The sequence below is a fragment of the Squalius cephalus genome, assembly GCF_949319135.1.
Source record: "Squalius cephalus genome assembly, chromosome: 21".
Taxonomy (NCBI): Eukaryota; Metazoa; Chordata; class Actinopteri; order Cypriniformes; family Leuciscidae; genus Squalius; species Squalius cephalus.
The window spans coordinates 26,147,440-26,171,196 of record NC_137142.1 but is presented as its reverse complement, the minus strand read 5'-3'; the positions used below and the strand labels follow the sequence as shown (position 1 = coordinate 26,171,196).

Genomic DNA, 23,757 nt, shown 5'->3' with positions numbered 1-23,757 from the left:
GAAACACCTAGTGCACTATGGGAAATGAAGTTTTTCTTTATACTATTTTTTTGTACTGCAGTTTTCGTATTTTTCATTCTCATTTATTTTTATTTATTGTGAAAAGCACTATATAAATTTGGACTGAAATGTTTGGGTAGAGAAACATCCAATAACTAATATTTTTTTTATGGGGTCAACATGATCTTGGTGTGTGAAACAAACATCCACAAATAAAAGCATGCGTTCAGTCATATGACTTGTATTAAACTAAGTAAACACTCGCTGGCATTTCAAATTTAAACATTATACATTAAATGGTAACACTTTACAATAAGGTTTCATTAGATAACATTAGTTAACTAATTTAGTTATGATTAACTATAAGAATGAACAATACTTGTACAGCATTTATTAATCTTAGATAATGATAATTTCAAAATTTACTAATACATTATTAAAATCAAAATTTGTATCTGTTACCATTAGTTAATGCGCTGTAAACTAACATGAACAAAAATGAACTGGATTTTTATTAACTTGCATTAACAAAGATTAATAAATAATGTAACAAATGTATTGATCATTGTTATTTCATGTTAGTTAATACATTAACTAATGTAAACAAATGAGTCTTTATTGTAAAGTGTTAACCATTAAATGCCACTTCTTTCTAAATATATTTTAAAAGATCAGGATAAAAGGATTTTTTTTTTATTATTAAACATTTATTATGTATAACAGAGCATTTACAGTCACATTAACAATCACAATATATACCACAAACAATAATGGTCAACATTGTGGAGAAAATGGATCAATAACTGTGGAAAAAGGAGATGGATTCAGCTTTCACATTAGTTCGTTTTTTTATTTTTTTAAATATATATATATAATCAACATATATGATCTAGAGATATCCTATGTACAAAATAGGACATAACATTTTATACACATTTGCTCACAGGCACAATAACACGTACACACATACAGAAGCTTAGCGTTTGATGAGGTGGTCTCGTATCTTGAAGCTGATGATGCCCAGTATCACGAGCGCAGGCAGGAAGGCATAGAGCAGGAGGAAGTCTAGTGTGTAACGTGAGAGAGCTCCAGGATATCCCTCATCTATGATCATATTACCACTGTCTACCAGACAAGCTCCTGGCAAACCAGCTAAAGGGGCTGAGAGACAAACGGTTAGTCAGAGGATGTCCATATGCGCACCTTATTCATTTTATGTGTTAAAAATCCCATGAACCAAAAAGTTAACCCATGTCTATCCATTTGATTCAGACAAAAAATAGCAGATATACACTACCGTTCAAAGATTTGAGATCAGTGCTTTCTTTTTTTTGTTTAAATAAACTTTTATTCTGCAAAGATGTATTTAAGTCACTATGAAATCACTATGGACATTTATTTTATTTTATTTTTTTGTGGAATATTACAGTGTTTATTCAAAATTATTTAAACTTCATGTGCCCTCATAATCTTTTATCAAAAACCTTTTTCATGTTTCGAGAAGTCTTTTCACTCAGATACAGTATATCACAACTTTGTATCACAGGAATAAATTACATTTTAAAATATATTCAAATATATACCTAAACAGTTAAATACTAATTTAGCAATATTAAAGTTTTTCCTGTATTTTATATTTAAAATATATTGAAACAGAAAACAGATATTTTAAAGTGTAATAATTTTTCACAATATTACTGTTTTTACGGTACTTATATATATATATATATATAAACGCAGGCTTGATGAGCAGAAGAGACTTTTTTTTAGAAACATTAACTATTATATTACTGACACTTTTGAATGGTAGTGTAAGATTCTTTTAATTTACAAGGAACTATTAAAGGAACAATTTCTTCCTGTTGGGAAATTCATTTTCACAGGAAATTAAAAAAAAAGGTGTTTGTCAAGCCATTTCAAAGGGTCCATTTTGAGAATGCATAAGTTTGAAGAAGACTATGATTTTTCTTACTGCAAGTGAAGTTCAGGCCATAGAACTCAGTGACGATAAGGAGCTCACAGCCGTACTTCTGGAAAGTTAGATAACTCAGCCACTGGAATACTTCAGGCATTTGTTTAAAACCCCTGATAGAAGATTTAGATAGAAGATAGAAGAGTTAGAGTAGATTTAAATCAAAATGCTGAACAATCACTAACAATAGTGTATTCCTTTAACACTAAAAGAAAACAAACATGTTGGCAAGTGAGTATCAAAATCATTTCGTCACCTGAGAAATCCAGAGCCCACCATGATTCCAGCTATATTGAGTAGAGCGACCCCACTGTTGACCATATTGGGGTCTTGAACGACACCCAACAAGACCAGCGTTAAGAGTTCACCTACGATGTGTGGCACCATGACCACTGCTGAAAAACACAGGAAGCGCAGGGGATCCGGGTTCATCCCAACAATCCTAAAACACCAAACCACACACAGAGAAACAGTCACGATCCATAAACCAGTCAATTTGATTTGATCCTGAGGACATTCCCCTGGATTTGAACCCTAGTAACCCTGACCCGAGCTCTGATGAACTCAAGTAGCTTTACACAAAAACACACCCATACCTACCAATATAGGAAAGAGGTAAAGATGAACACACTGATAATGCTGAATGGCAGGATATGGATGATGTAAGCCAGAAACATCTGCCATTTCTGGTACAAGCCATCTTTACTCTCCTGGTCAGCAATGGCCCTTAAAGCAGGAACTGTTTTTGATCAAGAAAAACATTAGACTGTTATCCACACTTAAAAATACAGTGGCAGACACGTCTTGTGTTACCAATTATATGCTATCTCAAGAGCTCTATGTTATAGGTCAAGCAATATTCCTTAATATGCTGGAGCAATTTGTGAGGCAATACACCTCCTGTGTGTTTCTCTCTCTTATCTGGTGACCTACAGTGAAATGAGACTCTTATCGCTCATAAACTGATATATAAAGGACAGGGATTACTTTTCCCAAAAGCATCGTCTTAATTAGTCTAACTGCTGCATCACCTTTACCATCAATTCTGCCATATAATCTGTGATTTGGGAATATATAAGAATTGTGTATGCACTAATTTGTTTGATACATCAGAAGCATATTTGCATAATCTTTAATAATGATAGTTCTTGCTGCTTTGTTGAAATGCAGTGCCACAAATTATTTTCCTCACTGTCACAAACTCTAACAATCTCTTAAATGTTAAATGTCTAACAAACTCCTAAGATAATGTGTCTATTTTGAGGTACTTTGACTGTGGATGAGATACTTACATAGAGCCACAGCATTCAGCATGCCGGTATATGGTGATGCACCCATAGCTTGGTAGATTATACCGATTCTGTCCTGCACGGCACCTTTTGTTACATCCTTACCCAGCTTCATGAGAAAAAAAGCAATAAAGAGGCCGTAGATGAGATTCTGAGAGAGGCGCATGAGAATGCCCATCCTATCACGAGACACATTGCGTATGGTCCGCCTGTGTGTGTGTGTAAAAGAGAGAAATGCATGAATGCTCAAGCTCTTTAAAGCAGAATGGATTCTGATTGGCTGTCAATGTTTTTATCGTTCATCTGCTGGAAAAAATCATTCTGAAAGTGATTTCAACGATATCGTTTCTCTGTGTCGTGGCTTCTGTTTTACCTCAGGAGGACATTCAGTTTGGACAGGCAGTTGGGGGACTCCTTGCTTTTGAAGGGGATCATGGGTTTGTCTGGTCCTTGGCAGCTTTGCTCGATCCTTCCCAGCATGCTCTTAAAGATCTCTGAGTTCTGGTAGGCTGATGTGATGTCGTGCATGCGGCTGTAGGTGGCGGCTTCCCTCTCGCTGCAGCGTGTGTCCACAGAAGTCAGATCAACTGTTCATTGCAAAGGATGATTTGATAAAAGCGCAACACTTTACTGGATCCCCATATTTTTAGCAGTAAAGATAAATGTTTTTTTAATACCAGTACATCTTAAAAACTGTATAATTCACTCAAATTCAAACTGAAGTCTAAAGAAAAAAAACAGATCTTGGGTCATCTTCTAAAGCCCTACCATAAATATCAAAGGGGTTGCAGTACTCAGGACACTCATATCCACAGCTGCTGAAGAAATCCACCATCTCTTCAGGCTGCCCACAGAACACCAGTTCCCCTCGGCTCATGATTGCTATTCGGTTAAAGATCTGTAGACATTTATACATCTTTCAGTCATTTTATTGAGCATAATCTTATAGACTGTCACTTTGATGTAAATCATTGAGCTGAATGTAAAACATTCTAATTTAATACAGATATATTGTCATATGAACCATACAAAGACATGTTATAACACTGAACTTCAACACTTTATGTCATGAAACAGGTTAAATTAAAATGTTGTAAGTAGCAATTTACCAAATTTTGGTAGTAGTAAACAACATTTGGCATAATGTAATTGTAAACCTTACAAAATCGTTTGTAGTTGCTTTTTATCCATAATGCCTCACAAGTCTGAAACCTTTCACCATTTGAAATTGGATAAACTCCAAGTTAAAACCAAAAAAAACATGAAGTCATATTTTTCAGTTAGCGCTAATGCCATTGGATTGGATTGGATTGGATTATATTTTTTTCTTAATTGTATTTTTTCGCTTTTTGCTTTTTTTTGTAGCTTGTTACTGTTTAACTGTTTTATTTGTGTTTACTTTTCTTTTTATTTACATTAATTAAATGGTAATATCTAATATTAATACATGTGAAACAACACATTTTATGTTTAAAAAGGTGCAATACAAATAGAATGTATTATTATTGAGTGTATTATGAGTGCATGCTGAGTCATCAACCTTTTTGTCAACCTTTAGAAGAAAACTAGCATATAGAAGCACCATGGTCTAAAAGCCACATAACTCAAAGGCACATTGGATCAAAGTCACGTTTCTGATGGGCTACGGCCTGCTTCTTACATCTGGTTATCAGCCCTGAGCATTAGCCACTGCATCACACATCCTTCCAGAGTTCAAACAGTAAAAAGTCTACTCACTCTGAATAGCTCTGAACGGGGCTGGTGGATGGTGACTATGACTATTCGATCTCTTCTGGCCAGCTCAGCCAGCAGCATCACGATCTGATTAGCCGTCATGCTGTCCAGTCCTGTGGTTGGCTCATCCAGGAGAATCACCTCTGACGTAACGCAAAATGGAAAAACAGGAAAAGAAATATAACTAATGAGAAACTTTCCACAAAGTCCACTCTCTGTCTTTTGAGAGACAACTTTGAGTGTCTCATTAATTCAAGTAATTAAAGCAATTAATAGATTTGCCATTGTCTAAAGTTAGAGCCAAATTAATTGGCTGATGAATTAATTTACTGCTTGATTGGAGAAGGCAGCAGACGAAAGCCACTTATAATTGCTGGTTTGTGTTCAGGTTGGAGTGGCCTTAACTAATCCGTAGTCCACGGTCCCAGGAGACCCCTGAGGTCCAAAGAGCCAGATAAAGGATCCAGAGGGACACTCATCGACCTCAGCTTAATATTAAAAATGTGATAACCCACTTTTAATATCTACTTTAGTCCCTTTCACTCATTTGTCCATTCCTCAATAATCCTTTGAGGGGCTTTGGGTCACTGTGCTGGTCGCTCTGCATTTAAATAACATTTAGTCTTTAATCATATTTAGCTACTGCAGCACATGTGAGGGTTGCATCATCTGAGGAAATCAACACATGCTATACAGTGTTTGTACATCATACCTAAACAAACATTACACTAGTATGGGTTAATATTTATTTAGGCAAGTCAGGGGGCAGCTCAAAGCACTCACTTGGGTCCTTAAGCAGCTGGCTGGCAATGGAGACCCTCCTTCTCTCGCCACCAGAAATGCCTGGAAAAATGCGGCCTCCAATCACACTGTGAGCCACATGTCCCAAACTCAACTCTGCCATGACCGCGGTTACCTATGGCAAGTCAGAGTGGGATAAGGTTGTTAAACATTTATTTTGAAAATATATGTATTTGAGGTTTATTCATTTAAATTTAATTATCAATTGTGAGTTTTTAAACAATTGTTCCAAAAAATGAGTCTTTTTGCCTATCTGTGGTGATGTGGCAACTGAGTTGTGTGTGTTTTGACATCTGTGAAGTGAATGAGCTCACTTTCTTGCGTATGGCCTCAGCAGAGTGTTTTCTCAAAGCAAGTTGAGCAGTGTATGTCAGAGTCTCCTCCACAGTCAGGTAGCTCAAGAGATTGTCACTCTGAGAGAGAGAGAGAGAGAGAGAGAGAGAGAGAGAGAGAGAGAGAGAGAGAGAGAGAGAGAGAGTGCTTCTATGTAAGCATTCAAAATAAAGCTATATTCCCACATAAAGAATACTATCAATACTATGATGAATATAAAGGGATAGTTCTTAAATTTTAAAAGTGTGATTTCTAGACAAGGAAAAGTTCAGAAAAAGAATAAAATCTTAATTAATTAAATGTTTTATAATGAATATAATATTTATATATACACTACCGGTCAAAAGTTTTAGATCTGTAAGATTTTTAATGTTTTTAAAAGAAGTATCTTCTGCTCACCAAGGCTGCAAACTCATAATTTGCGTTTTCGATATGTGTGTAATTTATTGTAAATTGAAAAACCCCGTTAAAAAAAACCCATAAGAAAATCTCGAGGGAACCAGAGGTGAATTAGTCTTCCAGGTTGTCACGTCATCCCGGCACAACTCTATATTTTATCAGGTATAATTTGGTATTTGTGAGTAAAACAATAAAAAAAACTATAATCACAAACTAGAAAAGTCACGAACATTTACTAGTAATACAAAGTGTAAACCCTGTAGAACATTCAGTTATTGGAATTACAGAATTTTGTTTTATTTAAGTATTTTATTTATTATTTTAATATATTGGAGTCAAAAAGGTTGAGAACCCTTATTACTTTTCATTCATGGACAAAATAGTGTGAAGAAATAGGAGCTTGATCAGTCTGTTAAAAATCCCAATTTCTGAAACTTCTAAGAAAGAAATTACCAAATGACATGAGAGTGAGTAAATTATTCAATTTTAATTTTTGGGTAAATTGTCCCTTTAAACAGCTCCCATGTTCATCCAATCAGAGCTGACCTCTGGTATGTGAGGTGTGCATGTACAGTGGTGTGTATCAGCGATAATATGCATTTTTGAAAGGTTATTCTGGTAATGTATTAAACACTGACATTATCAACACATACAACATTTCATAATTTTTAAACTTTGCTCCTAAGTGGGCAAGTGCTCTTAAATATCACTGCTTTAAGTTCTTATCTGTATTTGGAGTTTATGGCTTGTATTTATCAAGAATTAGGCTTATTCCTTTGAGGATAGAAGAAGTCATAAGGTTGTTGAGTTTGTGCGCCATGTCTACATATATCTGTAATTGTTGTACAGTGAAGTTCAATGCAAAAATCATTGCTGCAATTAGCTATCATGAGTAACATCCCTGATTTTAACTTCTTGATCAATTAAGACAACTTCACATTTCAGGTTGACTAAACTTTATATTTTAAGGCAGTATGAAGACTTATTGGTAACACTTTACAATAAGGTTAATTTGTTATGCATGAACTGATAATGAACTGCACTTATGCAGCATTTATTAATCTTCTTTGTTAATGTTAATTTCAACATTTACTAATACTTATTTAAAATCTTAACATTAGTTAATGCACTGTGAACTAACATGAACAAACAATGAACAATCTTTGTTAATGTTAGTTAATAAAAATAAAGCTAACAAATACAGTAACAAATGTATTGCTCATGGTTAGTTCATGTTAGTTAATACATTAACTAATGAACCTTATTGCCCAATTATAAAATAAATAAATTAAAAAAATTACAGTGCTGTTGAAAGCAGAGTTAAATGGTATGTGATTCCTGAAATGAACTGTAGTATTTGGCAAAAAAGTTTGAAATGCTGAAAAGTACTTTCTTATAACTTCAATTTCAGCCAGTATCTGTACATTTAGCCCCTGAGACATTTAATTACTGGATTAGATTATAGCTTCCTTGCATCATAAATTTAAGCAGTAAAAATTACCTGCAATAATGGCAGTCTTGCCATGGTTATTTAATTTTCCGGAAGATATGCATGAATAGCTCTGAAGAATATTACAATGAACTCATGTGTAACGACTAAATTCAGAGTTCACTCTAGATGACCTTTACTGCAAACTTTACTGCATGTGTTTAAGTTTGGTTGTGGCAGACATGACCTCTAGATACTATAGTCAATTGCTTTTTTATCTATATATATATCTTCTACAGTTGACTAAAGTTTAGTCACATGTACCCTGTGACACTTATATTGACACACACACACACACACACACACACACGCACGCACACACACGCACGCACACACTTGTGGTCAAATTGTTTTATGTTGAATACTATATTCATAATTTAACAAAACAAATCTCACCTGAAGAACATAAGAGAAACAGTCTTGAAACTGCTCTGTTTTTAGCTTTCTTCCATTTACAAAAATGTCTCCCAGAAGGTTACCAGAATTCCCAATTCGTCCTGCTATAGCATCTAACAGAGTGGTCTTTCCAGAGCCTTGAGAAAAAGGCCAACAAGTTTATTACTTTAAGATATGATATGACATTGACATTCAAAGAAATTATCTTTGCAGCCTTACATAATGTACACTTGCATAATAAGTTGCCTTGTTCATTCTGTTGCTTACTGTTTGTTAATTTTAGTGTCTTAATGCATATAGAGTGAATGATACTGGAAAGATCTATGAGAATATGATTTTATTAATATATTTTAAATGTGTCACTGGTTATTTTGTTTGGTGGCACTTAACCCCTATCAATAAATAAACAGAAAATCTACATTCCTTAAAATGTCAAATTCAACATTACATTATCATGTTAAATAACACAAATTAACACATACTGTAGCTGAGTATTTATTTCACAATAGCATATTGTGGGCTCTGTAATGAAAATGTGTTCTAAGCATCACAGTCATTTCGTCTCCCAGGTTTTCAGTCACTTACCCGAGTTTCCCAGAATTCCCATTATCTGCCCACTGTCCACTTGAAATGACACTTCATTCAGTATTTGCCTTGTCCATTTTTTTCTAAAAGATGAAAGGTCCCACCAGGGTCCTACACGTTCACTGTAACACACAGCAAATAAAAATGTTTATGAAATGAACAAGAATTTTAAGTTTGTCAGTATTTTGTTTGACATTGCAGGATGGAAATGAGTGAAGAAAAACACAGATGTGAAGACGGTACACTCTAAAATCACGGGTTAACAAAAACAACAAAGTTTGGGTGGTGAACAAACACAGCACTGGGTAAACACAAGACCAAACACATTCTGGGTTAATCTGACTGAGCAAGCATTTTTAGACTGTAGACTAAAAGACTAAAAGCCTAATAGTTGGGTTACACTTTATTTTAAGGTGTCATTGTTACAGTGTAATTATATATTTAAGTACTGAGTAATATTAAGCAACTACATGTACTTACTATAGGGTTAGGGTTAGGCTTAGGGTTTGGTTGAGGGTTAGTTGCATGTAATTATGCATATTTTACTGTTATTACTACGGTAAGTACATGTAACATATGTAACAAATACACTGTAAAATAAAGTGTTACCTATAATTGTTGCCATACAAAGTCAGATGACGAGAGGTGACTGTGGCATTTAAACGTTCATTCACTGATCATTTAATGGTTTTTATTTAAATAAAAAATTTAAATGTGCTCATAACTTTCATATATCTGGCTTATGACTCACTGGATTTTTACACAAAAAAATTATATACATGCTAGTATTGTAGCAGTAATCTGTCAATAATCACATGTGCTGTAAGTGGTTAATCAACAGAATAATTCACCACATATAAGAAATGTAAAAAAAAAATTATTTAGGCATCTGCATAATTTTAGACACATCAAAAAACATTTTCATTTTAAAAAGCTTAATTTAAAAATTGTGTTGAGATTAATAAATATATAATCTCGTGTGTGTATTTAGCACTTTTTTATCTATTACTATAAGACGTCTTAAACAAGCTTCTATATTTAACATCTTCTTTCAAATTAATTTAAAAGATCTTAAATACATTTTTACATCAGAAAATATGTTCCTGTTATGCACTATTTTTATGAATTACCATAACTGAATTAACAAAATTATCAACACATATGTATTGTTTATTATCTATCATGTTAAAAACATTTTTAAGCATTTTAGTAATAACTAATATTAAATAATATTGATATCCTTTTAAGGTTTCAAGTTGGGGTTAAAAAATATTGTTTGTGTAAAGTTATTTGACATGATCTTGAGAACTTATCATTCATTAAAATTGATGATGGTTAATATACAGTACATCTGTCAGGTGCAGTGGTGGGTTAACAGCTGAACTAGAGCAAATTCAGAAATAAAGCTAAAATAAGCAGGTTTACCATTAACCCGGTCCTAAATTATGGTTGTTTATTCAATGCTAGCTTGCATAGACTGTGAGTTTAAGACAATCATCGATTTCACTGGTTTCATTTCATATCAATGAGCTATTCCTACCTCACAGTATAGGACACATTTTTGACGCTCAGGCAGCATGACGGATCTGTGTAGTCTGGGTTTGGACGGGCCGTTCTCATCTCTGGCACCACCTTAAAAGATCCATTCAACCCATTCTTCTGGAAAATGTCCTGCATGGAATAAGATTGACTCATTTTCTCTCATCAATGGTCAAACTAGCCTGAATAACAATGTGACAGTCAGGTCCACGTCTTCGGCTCTCTGAACTCTCCAGCTTGTATTTCACTGATTAAGCTGGAACCATAAACAGTGACTCTTATCAGTGGAACTTTGCTCCATTTGCTATATAGAGCCGCTTCTCTCTGCCACCTCTCAGTTTTCTCCAGGACAAGAAGAGGAGCAGGTACTTCTCTAAGCAGGACACCAGACCAGAGGGGCAAAGACCCCTTTTCACCATGTCAGACCAGAGTGCTTTCCATTCAGGAGACAGCTTCAGCTCTAGAGACAAGAGACAGAGCAGGGTGAGTTCATAATGAACTATGAATATACAAGCAGCCGCTACGTAAAAGTGAACCTATATCCAGAGGAAGATGTTCACATTTTATAAGTGTTGTATGTATTCACATTCATAACAAGAGTATAGGAGTATTTCCATGCTATTGCTTTATTTAGTCAAGTTCATTGAGTGTGATTCTGTACAAATGGCTCTATTACATAAATGGACCCTGAACCATGCAGACAACTCAGTCCAGTTCTCTTATCTGCTGGCATTCGATAGATCTGATAAAAAAAAAATGCGGAATCTTAATTAAACCCAATAAACTTTAAACCAAAAGTACTGACACAAAGAACCAAGAGTAATAGATTGTGTTTACATGTGAATGAATGATAATCAAATATATAAGTGACAGGCATCTGCACTGTGCATCAACTGCATGTTTCAACACACACAGGGTCGAGACACTCTTTTCTCATCTCCAGAGGAGGACAGCAGTCTGTATTTTACTTACAGCGGAGGTCGCAATGAAATAGAAGTCCGCAATCTGAACTATGAGGTTAGAAATCTTTTCAGTCTTATTTACATTTACAACAAATTACTCCTCAAATTACACTTTTCTTCCTGTTTTCTTAGATATTGAAAGAAGGTTGACTTGACTTGACTTCATCCATTTTTGAAAATTTTCAGAAAGTAGAAATACAAACATGCAGTAAATTTTCAGAAAGTAGAAATACAAACATGCAGTGGGCCCAAAAAAGAATTTGGGCATATAATTTATTTAAAATGTATGATGGGCAATTTATATACACTACATTCACTACTTGGTCAGTATATATATATATTTTTTTTTTTAAATCTCTTATGCTCACCATGGCTACATTTATTTGTTCAAAAATACAGAAACAACAGTAATATTGTGAAATATTATTACACAGTAAAATATCTTTTTACTGTTTAACTCTTTAGTTTTCTATTTGAATATAATTTATAATGTAATTTATTCCTGTGATGTCAGAGCTGATTTTTCAGCATCATTACTACAGTATGCAGTGTCACATGATGATATGCTGCTCAAGAAACATTTCTTTTTATTATTAATGTTGAAAACAGGTGTGCTAATTATTATGTTTGTGGAAACGAAACCTGATCATTTTTTTCAGGATTCTTTGATGAATAGAAATTTTAAAAGAACAGCATTCATTTGAAATCATTTGTAACTTTATAAATGATGTTACTGTAACTTTTGAACAGTTTAATGCATCCTTAATAAAAGTATTTATCTATTTTATTTATCTTAGTGACCCTAAACCTTTAAATTATAGATTAACACTTTTCAATGCATTGTACAACACATTGATAATAAATTGTTCAAAATTACAAAGAATTTTTTTTATAATTTTCTAGTTTTCGAATATTAGTGTTAATGTTCATAGTTTCTGTAATGGTTACTCTTTATCCACTAAAAAATTCAGATGGCCGAAGAATGGGTCCGAATCAGAAACTGAAGTTAGTTGCCACTTTGTTGATGCCACTTTGCTTGATTTAACAGGGGGTCTAGCAATTATTGTTTGATCTAAAAAAAAAAAATCTGTGGTAAAAATCTGTGTTAACCAAAAATGCAATATTAAGTTCTTACATCAACCACATACAATATTTTAAAAAAGTCAACGATAAGAAGCCAAATGTATCATTGTCCATACCACATTACAATGTATTAAGTTTATTAATTATAGGATTTATACCTCAGTTATAATTCATATATGTATATAATTCAGTTTTATACATAATGGGCTCCCTGCTCCATCTTTCTGTCCACTAAGAGGTCCTCTGCCTAAAAAAGTTTGAAGACCCCAAATCTTATACAGTAACAAACATTTTAAGGGCCCAGATAATTTCATTTATATTTGCATACAGGTGGACACAGCAGCACAGATACCCTGGTATGAGAGGCTGTCAGAGTTTAAGATGCCCTGGGAAATGCACAGCAACAAGCAGACAGTTATAAATGATCTAAACCTACGTGTGGCCAGTGGCCAGATGCTTGCTGTCATTGGCAGCTCGGGTACGTCAAACTTTATATGTGCAGAATTCTTCAACAGTGCACTTTAAGTGAATAAAACCATCATAAAAAGCCAGAAAGAAACAAAGTGTTTGTTGCAGGCTGTGGGAAGACCTCCTTACTGGATATCATAACATGTCGAGATGAGGGTGGCTCCATGAATTCAGGAGAGATTCTGATCAACGGGAAACCTTCCACACGTTCCCTGGTGAAGAAAAGCATTGCTCATGTACGGCAGGATGACCGCTTGTTACCGCATCTCACAGTACGAGAGACGCTGACCTTTGTGGCGAAACTGCGGCTGCCTGCGAACTTCACACAGGAACAGAGAGAACAGCGGGTGAGCAACTGAGAACATACAATAAATGCTTACATAATCACCCAGTTAAAGGTTATGCGTGATTAACTGTCAGCATCCCATCTCACCTGTTGGGGGTGTGGGGTGTGTTTGACCTTTACAGGTGGATGAAGTCATCGCAGAGCTGCGTCTGAGGCAGTGCGCCAACACACGAGTGGGGAACGAGTATGTGCGGGGAGTGTCAGGTGGCGAGAGGAGGAGGGTCAGCATCGCTGTACAGCTACTCTGGAATCCAGGTGAGTCTTTGACAAACCAACATAGGTATGATGAAATGAAAACACGCTTAAAGTCAACAGGAAATCAAATGTGACCCTATTTACATTAATGCATTTAGCAGAAGCTTTTACCCTAGGTGACTTTGCATTTAAGGCAGCCTATACACATTTTATCAGTTCATTAATCAAACCCATGACCTTGGCGTTGCTTAGCCTACTTGATAGTGCCATGCTCAACGGTTTGAGCTTCAAGAATTCTATTTACTTGAATAAAGCATGTTCTAAATATTATTGTTGATGATTCATGCACATTATCGTAGATAAAAACAATGTTTTGTCTTCGAAATCAAGATGTCTTTCCCTCACAGCCGCGCTTTCAGTTTCCCGTTAAAAATCAAAAGGTTGCGCTGCTGTGAATATCTGTGATTTGGGTCTAGAAAAGAGGAGAAGATTTAACTTACGTGCGATTATGAGCGATATTACTTTTATGCAACAGTTATATAAACAAGAAGTTAATATAAAGTAACTTACATTTAAGTTGTTATTATCTATCTTTGCTTAGCCAAACAGCCAAAGCAACCGTCGCGTCTCAAAGCAAAGAGAGAGAGAGCGAATCGGTTGAGTGAACTATTCTGACTCGCCAGATTTTTTTGAACGAAAAGGAAGTGTAGGCTACATAAAGTATAAAAGACTAACATGTCTTAATATACAAAAACATAATATAAAAAAGCTAAACTAAACTAATTTCCAAAAGTAGCTTATTGGTTGCAAACACCGTGCAGATTGTAAACTAAAACACGTTAACGTTTTTTAAAAAACGTACGTGAAAGACAATACACTGAATTAAAGTCAAAAATGAAAATCCTAAACTTATTTGATTGCAGCTAAGTTAGTTGCCAAGACAGCATTACTCATTTTCATTTAGTTTAACTTGATGTAGCCTATATATATATAAAAAAAAAAAAAAAAGACAAAATAGAATTAGCCTACTAAAACTTTGACTAAAATTAAAATGAAATTGGAAAATATAAAGAATTAAAATTAATTAAAAGTAAAAACATAATAGTATCTCAATGATACTAAAATAACACTGGTCAGAATCATGACTTAAATATATTTAATGTGTTTTCAGGTATTCTCATCCTAGATGAACCTACTTCAGGTCTGGACAGCTTCACGGCCCATAATTTGGTCATTACATTGTACCGTCTGGCTCGAGGGAACCGCCTGGTGTTGCTGTCAGTCCATCAGCCTCGTTCAGATATCTTTCAGCTCTTTGACCTGGTGGTGCTCCTGTCTTCTGGTTCAGCTGTGTACTGCGGTCAGGCCAAAGACATGGTATCTTACTTCACTGCTCTTGGGTACCCGTGTCCAAGGTACTGCAACCCCTCTGACTACTACGGTGAGTGGAAAGAAGAACCGATGTCTTTAGTTGATCATGTGGTTTGGTTGTTGTATGTATCTGAACTGTGAACTTCTTTTACAGTGGACTTGATAAGCATTGACAGGCGCAGTCCTGAAAAAGAAGCACAGTGTTTGGAGAAAGCCAGGACGTTAGCAGCCCAGTTTGTAGAGAAGGTAAAGAACACAGAGGATTTCATGTGGAAATCAGAAGACTGTGGTCCTTCAGCATTGGACACCCCTCAAAGGTAAATTTTGATATTCTTATTGTTATTTGTTCTTTCATACTGAAGCTTTCATGTCAAGCATTTATAATAACCTCACATGCATTTATGAAAATAAAAAGCACAGAAGCTGATAATACAATTTCTACACCAGCAGTGTTCCTCATGTTTTGAATAAGGAATCAGTGATCACAGTTTCCAAACAGAAGGATCGCCTACCGGGAAAAGTGCAACAGTTCACAATCCTTATCAGGTAAATAAACTGGAAAACACTTTTTATTGTAAAAATGTTTAGCTCAAAGCTTCTCCTGAAAGCCGTTTCCCTGTCTTTTTTATAGGCGGCAGGTATTTAACAACTACCGGGACCTGGTGACGCTGGTGGTTCATGGTTTGGAAGCCTTGCTGATGTCACTGCTCATCGGTTTCCTTTACTTCGGAGCTGGGGATGTGGGTCTTTCTATCCAAGATACTGTGGCTTTGCTCTACATGATAGGAGCTCTGACACCATTTGCTGTTGTGCTGGACGTCATCGCAAAGTGTGGGTAAATTCAATTTACATTTTTTTTTTTTTTTTTTGGTGTCTCCTGAAGTCCAGTGGTGTAATATTTTGTTTTTTACAGGTCATTCAGAAAGAGCCATGCTTTATCATGAACTGGAAGATGGCATGTACTCAGTCACCTCATACTTTTTTGCCAAGGTAAATAAACTGCATTATGTTAGAGCTTCAGAAATGACAGTGGTGTCGATGTATAGACCTTTAGACATCACAATAAAATCACCTTTTTTATATATTTAATATACAAATTTCATATTGTTGTAAATGCTGGACACATATAGGATTTTCTAGAGCTTTTCATGAACGTGCAGTTACAGAGTCAAAAGTGTTGATCTGTTTTTTTGGCTTGGGTTTTGTAAAATGTTTTACAATAGATGGTTGAACAATGCGCTGTGTGATTAGTTAGTTCTGGTCCGAGAATTTGATTAGCCATGCATGCGGCATTCACTATTTATATCATTCCACTTTTCTGTGTTTATGCATTCCGGACAGACTGTCAGTTTGTCAATTAATATACTAGGGATTTTTCCACGAGTTACATCATTATACCAGTAGGTGGCGACAAGTGACTGTCTTTCTGAGTGAGTCACTTGAATTCTTCACTCAACCCATTTGTTCAAACACACTGATTCATTGAGGGACTAAACATCAGTGTTGTTATTGTTAACTAAAACAATTACAAATTGTTTTCAGTAGTTAAAGCTAATATAAAATAGAAATATTAGATAAAAACTTAAACAGCTAATGGGCAATTTTGAGTCAAAAATATAAGTTGCTCTATATTAACTTCTGGTTTATTAATGCAATTGTGGCAATTGCAGAAGTTGCAGCCTTAAATTTTTAAAGTCAATCAACTTGGCTGTATAAGTAATTTCAACTTAAATTATATTAAACTGACTTTAAAAAATGAGTTGGGACTTGTATAACTTGTTAGGAAAAAGTTGACAATTGCTAATCTTATTTGGATGAGTTAATGTAAAAACATGTCTTGACTTATTGATCATATACATTTTTTTGACAGATTTGTATGTCATCAGTCTTTTGAATTTAAAGTCGGCATGAAACGGAACTTGCGATAGTCTTTTTTCCCATTTTATAACATATATCTGAGTGAAACTGATTATGGAATGAGAAAAAAATGAAAGGCGGGACTTGATTTCTTCCTTCGGGAAGCTGGGTGTTGTTAAATAAATGGAAGCAGATCTGAGTGCCAGTTTGCAGTCAGTTGTGGAGGATATTTAGTTCCACCCTCCCCTGAGACACATCATTAAGAGAACAAATGTCGTATGGAGGGGGAGGTGCACGGATAAATCATTTATAATAAACACTGCAACATTCTGTAAAAAAATAAATAATAATAATAATTTTGATTTCATGGCAACTTTATTAGACTTGAATCATTATATTTATTAATATATGTTTCTATTAAGACAGTTAGAAATGAACAGCAGTTACATCTGAGCTACATTTCAAACAGAAGTGAGTGACATGAAAGGGAAAGGTCACCAGTTGAATATTAGCTCCTGTTTGACCGGTGGACTTTGTCAGCTCTTGACGTTAAATGAGATATTTCAAGCGCCAATGTCTCTTTCAGGTCCTTGGTGAGCTGCCAGAGCACTGTGCCTTTACACTGGTATACGGTGTGCCCATCTACTGGTTGGCTGGGCTCAACAGCGCTCCCGACCGCTTCCTTCTCAGCTTCCTGTTGGTGTGGCTGATGGTGTATTGCAGTCGCTGCATGGCCCTATTTGTGGCGGCAGCCCTGCCAACATTGCAGACCTCGTCTTTCATGGGCAACGCTCTCTTCACTGTCTTCTACTTGACTGCTGGCTTTGTCATTAGTCTGGAAAACATGTGGCTGGGTAAAAACATCACTGAGTTAACTGAATTGACACCAGCTACAAATCTGCTAGTATTCCTTGAATTAATACTGATTTTCATTACCAACAGTGGCGTCTTGGTTTTCTTACATATCCTTCATGCGTTGGGGTTTTGAGGGAATGCTGCAGATTCAGTTCCGTGGGACCAGACTCCCAATCTCTATTGGAAACCTCACTGTAGAATTTGATGGGATTAAGGTGAGTAATCTGACTTTACTGAACAACTATATGGTTTATATTCATGGATACCATTACATTAAAAATGTTACGCTTTGTTTTCAGGTTGTGGAGATGATGAACATGAACCAGTATCCACTGTATTCCTGCTACCTGGTGCTTATTGCTGTTGCTTTAGTTTTCATACTGCTTTATTATCTGTCACTAAGATTCATTAAACAGAAATCCAGTCAGGACTGGTGAGGAGGACAGATCAAATCAGCAGTATAAAATTTGGTCCACATTTGCAGCTTGTTCCTGCCAAGGAACCGGTCTTATAACCACAGATTTTATAAAGCAACTCTGTCAAGTCGAAATATAGCTCTCACCAAAATGAATATGTTATGCCAAATATGTTGAAGATTCAAAGTATGGGATCTCATTATTTAACTCTTTACAGACATTTTATTCAGTGTACTGATGCATTTCATCTATTGAGTTCAATCACAACAGAACAATCTCTGGTTTTCAGTATGAAGGCTTCTGAGATGACTGGGTGATTGAGGCTGAAACTACGTCAATTTATATTGAGTTTCATTGTACTACCACTAACTGCCGCTGGGTGGCAGTAACACACTATGTTTTTTTGTTGTTGTTTTTTCACTCTAAAGTTTAACTTTAACTTTTTGGGTATACATCATGTTTGGAAGATGCCTTTCAACAAATTTACTGTAACATGTCACAATGTAGATTTATCACAGTGTACTACAAGAGCTTTTGAAAGTTTTAAATGTTTAGAAACCCAAATGCACTGGTGCAACATACAGATGCTAAGATTTAGGCCTATGAATTTGCTACTCGGAATGTATTTGTGTTTGATTCCACATGTCTGCTGTTATTTAATGCAGCATGATGTTGAACAGAGAGATAAATAACTACAACTGCTAGAGAAATAAAAAATAATGCTGTGATGTTTCAAACATTACTTGTATTTAACAATCAAATATACAACCTAATGTCAAAGTCAGTGTCAGGAACAAATTTATACTGGAAATATTCCAGTCATACACAACATCTGGATGTCTCTTTATAAGAAATATTGGTAGCACTTTATTTTACAGTCCTGTTCCTTATGTACTTATTATAGTCATTACAATAACTGGGGAATAACTACTAACCCTGGGCCTGAACCTAATCTTAACCCATGTTGTTACTTTACATTATTCAGTACTTTCTTAGGTAAGTACATTAAGTGTACACATAAATGCACATACATGTAAAATAAAGTGCAACCGAGATTGACTGTGTGCCGAATGTTTCTGTAAAATTAAGAGCAAGGTATTTTATTAGACTTGCTCATCTGTTTCAGTCACGTGACTTTTTCACTCATCATTTGTGTATTGAAGTCTATTTTTGCCACATGAATGGTGTATTTAGTATATATTAATGTACGATTGTAAGATTTGGTAGGGTTTATGCTAACTTGAGATCTGTAAAAAGGGTTTTTATGACCTGGCATGGATCAAATCCAGTGGTCAACGTTGCTTTGCTCCACTGATGGTCATAAATATGACGCGGCACGAGCAGCGAGTCTGAAACAGATGAACAGCAAAACAACTGTCATTACAGTGGCTCTTAGTGTGTCGGCACATGACATTTAAAGTCGTCTTAGAAAACTATCAACAATAATGTTTGTTAAAATGGAGGAAACTGAAACGGGCCATATTGTAAGACTTCACACTTCAGTGTGAGTATCTGTGAAGAAAAAAAATGGTAGATTCCAAACTGTTTTGATATCATCACTTATATATCATTTTAATGATGCTGAGCTTGCTAAGAGCTCTTGAAAGATGTAATCTCTCTAAGGCATCGCATCAGCTTTTACTCTGCCATCTGCATTTGACTTGAACAAATCTTCTGGTGTTCTCCTGAGCTTCCTCCCGACCGAGGAGAAAACAGCCGTCCACCCTTTGAGACGGAAAACTGCGGGAGAATGAGCTCCACTGCAATAGCGAAAAAACACTAAGACATGCAGAAATGTTATAACGTAATAGCATATAAATATAATTCACAAAAATGTGATACGAGCAAGTGTCACAATAAATGTCTGTAACCTTTCATTTGCAATAAAAAAAAAACGTTTGGCGTCAATACGAATTTTGTATAATAAATTCATACTTTTATTAAGTCCTCTTTTAAATAAACAGTTTCTTTATTTTTTACTTCATCATAGAATCCTGAAAAAATGTTATCTACATTAGAAAATTGAAGAACATGCTCCAAAGTGTTACTGGTATTCAATGACCTTTGCCGTGACAATACTGTGTCACGAGAGAGAGGTCAGAGGTCAAACCTAAACTAGTAAAGACACCAGAACAGAAGAGCTGGTCCACCGACGGTCACGGCGAGATCTCTTCAGACTTCAGTTGACTGCCACTGGATGGCAGCGATGTTCTGTTCGTTTCCTTCCACACTTTTGTTCAATTTGGCAAGAGATTAGAGCAGAGCTTTGGTAAACATCCATAAACAGCTTTTCTTTGTTCCAGTTTGAATGTTTATTTATTCAAATATGTAGAAGATTTTACCGCTCATCAAAGCGTGTTCCAATAAGGCTATATCAAAAAATCTTTTGAAAGGTTTTTGTAAATCATGCATTTGTTTTAAAATCTAGATAATGTACGTTTTTGGCACTTGTGCTAAATCCTGATAAATGTATGTTTCAAAGAAGAAAAAAATCGAAAGCAGGATGCATGTCAGCTGATCCATGTTTGCTCCAATGAGATGTTTATTATACAGCATTGTACATATTACTACATAACTAAGATTATTGGTAATGAAATGGTAAAGAACTTTACTGAGCTTTTCACAAATAATCCATGTTGTCATTTAATGCTTCTTATATGATTATTATGGTATATATATAATACTTATATGAATAAATATTTTCATTTGTTGAAAACGACTCATTGTGTGACACTCATTTAAGGAACAAACAAAAGAAAGGATAAAAAAGAAACTAACGAAAGAGCCACTAAAGTTTTGGGTTCACATTTATTTGCATAAATATTTATGTACACGTTAACTATATCATGACATCATTATGAAGGGCAAAAACAAACAATCACAGTATAACACACAAGCTGTGCACATCTGCTGTATATAAAATAAAAAAAACGAAGGAAGGAGGGTGTTTTTAGTCGTCGGCCGGCCCCACGGATTCTAAGCGCCGCTGCTTCAGTTTGTCTGCGTAGAAACGAAAAGACTCCTGCGAGACAAAAAAAAACAAAAAACATTTTTCATTTTTACTCAGCAAGAGGCAAAACAAGCCAAAAATGTCCAACACAATTGTACTTTGAGAGAGTGTTGTGTTCCAGTCAGGCTCTGTGTGTAGTTGTTTCCCCTGCCCTCTAGGGCAAACTAATAACAACCACGCGGTCCAAACAAATCCTACGCTCTCGTTTCATCTTACAAACCATATTAATTCACAAATAACATATTTACTCATTCCCCTTCCCGTAATTAAACAGCACAGGCTCTCTATTTTTGGAAGGTGAGTGCTTTTAGAAGATTACCATTTCTCCAACAATGTATATTCCCTTATTAATGGGGTAATTAAAGTCGATAAATAACAGCCGCTGTGTACGAGAAATGAGGCCAGATGTGAACGGCACCTCAAATCTCTCCTTATCGCCTCTCTCCGGAGACTCTTTGTACTGTGGTATTAGTGGCGGCCGCGAGACCGAAAGAGTTGAATGGAGCGGGATGGAGTGCTACCTGAGATTGCTTTGTGAGAACTTAAAAGGTGCACTGAGAGCGCAGAGGTGCGGTGAGGTTTGTAGATGGCTGGCAGTCTCCTCTAAAGCTGTTGAAAAACACCGGAGAGCAGTTCTGACAGGGAGTAAATACAATAGCGTGTGAAGTGGACTGAGGCGGCTCTTACGCTACTGTAAAAGTAGGAGTATTTCAGGTGTGACTTCAAACTGGACACTTATCAATTAGTGCTTGACCAACTTCACAAATGGTTATTAAATAAAAAAGCTTGACATCCAATCATGCTGAAAAATCACAACTGCCCACACAATGTGTGCACAGCATGTGGTTCATGAAGAAGCTCATGTTTTGAATTGGCCAATTTGTTGCATAAAACCACTTAAGCAAACATCTACATTACCGTCTAAAAAGTTTACAGTCAGTACGATTTTTGCTCACCAAGGCTGCATTTATTTGACCAAAAATACAGTAAAAACTGTGAGAAAAAAAAATCTATTTGAATATATTTTAAAATATAATTTATTCCTGTGATGTGAAGCTGAATTTTCAGCATCATTACTCCAGTCTTTAGAATTCATTCTAATATGCTGATTTGCTGCTCAAAAAACATTTCTTATTATTATAAATGTTAAAAACAGTTGAGCTGCTGAATATTTTCATGGAAACCATGATACATTTTTATTCAGGACTCTTTGATGAATATAAAGTTTAAATGAAAAGCATTTATTTGAAATAGAAATCTTTTATGACATTGTTTTTACAGTCAATTTGAATGAATCCTAGCTAAATAAAAGTATTAAAAAAAAAAAAAAAAAGTGTAACAGTAGTGTGGGTTTGCAGAAGGAAACATACCACTCTATATTCATTGTGTGAGTATTCTATGTGCAAGTAGGGCTGAACGATATATAAAATATTCACTATATTTATGATGATTTTGCTGGAGATATACACTCACCTAAAGGATTATTAGGAACACCATACTAATACTGTGTTTGACTCCCTTTCGCCTTCAGAACTGCCTTAATTCTACGTGGCATTGATTCAACAAGGTGCTGAAAGCATTCTTTAGAAATGTTGGCCCATATTGATTGGATAGCATCTTGCAGTTGATGGAGATTTGTGGGATGCACATCCAGGGCACGAAGCTCCCGTTCCACCACATCCCAAAGATGCTCTATTGGGTTGAGATCTGGTGACTGTGGGGGCCATTTTAGTACAGTGAACTCATTGTCGTGTTCAAGAAACCAATTTGAAATGATTCGAGCTTTGTGACATGGTGCATTATCTTGCTGGAAATAGCCATCAGAGGATGGGTACATGGTGGTCATAAAGGGAAGGACATGGTCAGAAAAAATGCTCAGGTAAGCCGTGGCATTTAAACGATGCCCAATTGGCACCAAGGGGCCTAAAGTGTGCCAAGAAAACATCCCCCACACCATTACACCACCACCACCAGCCTGCACAGTGGTAACAAGGCATGATGGATCCATGTTCTCATTCTGTTTACGCCAAATTCTGACTCTACCATCTGAATGTCTCAACAGAAATCGAGACTCATCAGACCAGGCAACATTTTTCCAGTCTTCAACTGTCCAATTTTGGTGAGCTCGTGCAAATTGTAGCCTCTTTTTCCTATTTGTAGTGGAGATGAGTGGTACCCGGTGGGGTCTTCTGCTGTTGTAGCCCATCCGCCTCAAGGTTGTGCATGTTGTGGCTTCACAAATGCTTTGCTACATACCTCGGTTGTAACGAGTGGTTATTTCAGTCAAAGTTGCTCTTCTATCAGCTTGAATCAGTCGGCCCATTCTCCTCTGACCTCTAGCATCAACAAGGCATTTTCGCCCACAGGACTGCCGCATACTGGATGTTTTTCCCTTTTCACACCATTCTTTGTAAACCCTAGAAATGGTTGTGTATGAAAATCCCAGTAACTGAGCAGATTGTGAAATACTCAGACCGGCCCGTCTGGCACCAACAACCATGCCACGCTCAAAATTGCTTAAATCACCTTTCTTTCCCATTCTGACATTCAGTTTGGAGTTCAGGAGATTGTCTTGACCAGGACCACACCACTAAATGCATTGAAGCAACTGCCATGTGATTGGTTGATTAGATAATTGCATTAATGAGAAATTTTAC

At 35.8% G+C, this 23,757-nt stretch overlaps 3 protein-coding genes and 1 long non-coding RNA gene across 5 annotated transcripts in view; 1 reads left to right on the top strand and 3 right to left on the bottom strand.

Moving 5' to 3' along the window:
* Positions 1-944: 944 nt before the first annotated feature.
* Positions 945-10,779, bottom strand: abcg5 (ATP-binding cassette, sub-family G (WHITE), member 5; the record flags this gene model as incomplete). 2 transcript variants are annotated; one of them, XM_079856143.1, is made up of 14 exons in its annotated part: positions 945-1,161; positions 1,973-2,085; positions 2,229-2,414; positions 2,573-2,711; positions 3,265-3,470; positions 3,635-3,848; positions 4,030-4,159; positions 4,999-5,138; positions 5,779-5,911; positions 6,111-6,209; positions 8,414-8,550; positions 8,999-9,120; positions 10,539-10,630; positions 10,720-10,779. In XM_079856143.1, the coding sequence occupies 13 exons, from the start codon at positions 10,616-10,618 to the stop codon at positions 977-979; spliced, it is 1,884 nt and encodes a 627-aa protein (XP_079712269.1). In that variant the 3' UTR covers positions 945-976. The 2 variants fall into 2 exon arrangements, with proteins under 2 accessions (XP_079712269.1, XP_079712268.1); XM_079856142.1 differs by lacking the exon at positions 10,720-10,779 and having other exon boundaries at positions 10,539-10,693.
* A 167-nt stretch (positions 10,780-10,946) lies between these two features.
* Positions 10,947-19,366, top strand: abcg8 (ATP-binding cassette, sub-family G (WHITE), member 8). The gene is made up of 13 exons (XM_079856141.1): positions 10,947-11,020; positions 11,453-11,554; positions 12,913-13,060; positions 13,159-13,397; positions 13,519-13,651; positions 14,763-15,032; positions 15,117-15,279; positions 15,410-15,508; positions 15,594-15,793; positions 15,876-15,952; positions 17,406-17,673; positions 17,762-17,889; positions 17,974-19,366. Exons 1-13 carry the CDS (start codon positions 10,955-10,957, stop codon positions 18,109-18,111), a joined length of 2,031 nt encoding a protein of 676 aa, XP_079712267.1. The 5' UTR covers positions 10,947-10,954; the 3' UTR covers positions 18,112-19,366.
* On the bottom strand, positions 17,576-19,416 carry LOC307149653. The gene is made up of 3 exons (XR_013819598.1): positions 19,360-19,416; positions 17,756-17,866; positions 17,576-17,654 (listed from the first exon to the last, which is right to left on the bottom strand). It is a non-coding gene; the product is annotated as an uncharacterized lncRNA (long non-coding RNA).
* Positions 19,417-20,879: 1,463 nt separating this feature from the next.
* Positions 20,880-23,757, bottom strand: part of lrpprc (leucine-rich pentatricopeptide repeat containing) — a 56,264-nt gene continuing 53,386 nt past the window's right edge. Inside the window, exon 38 of the mRNA XM_079854992.1 lies at positions 20,880-21,112. Coding sequence (XP_079711118.1) covers positions 21,041-21,112 — 72 coding nt within the window. The 3' untranslated portion in view covers positions 20,880-21,040. The remainder of the gene's footprint in view (positions 21,113-23,757) is intronic.

Excerpts from the sequence above, each read along its gene's own strand:
- abcg8 (XM_079856141.1), top strand. The coding sequence starts at position 10,955 with ATGTCAGACCAGAGTGCTTTCCATTCAGGAGACAGCTTCAGCTCTAGA. Across the intron at positions 15,794-15,875 it reads GCTGGACGTCATCGCAAAGT|GTCATTCAGAAAGAGCCATG; the intron begins GTGGGTAAATTC and ends TGTTTTTTACAG. Across the intron at positions 15,953-17,405 it reads CCTCATACTTTTTTGCCAAG|GTCCTTGGTGAGCTGCCAGA; the intron begins GTAAATAAACTG and ends TGTCTCTTTCAG.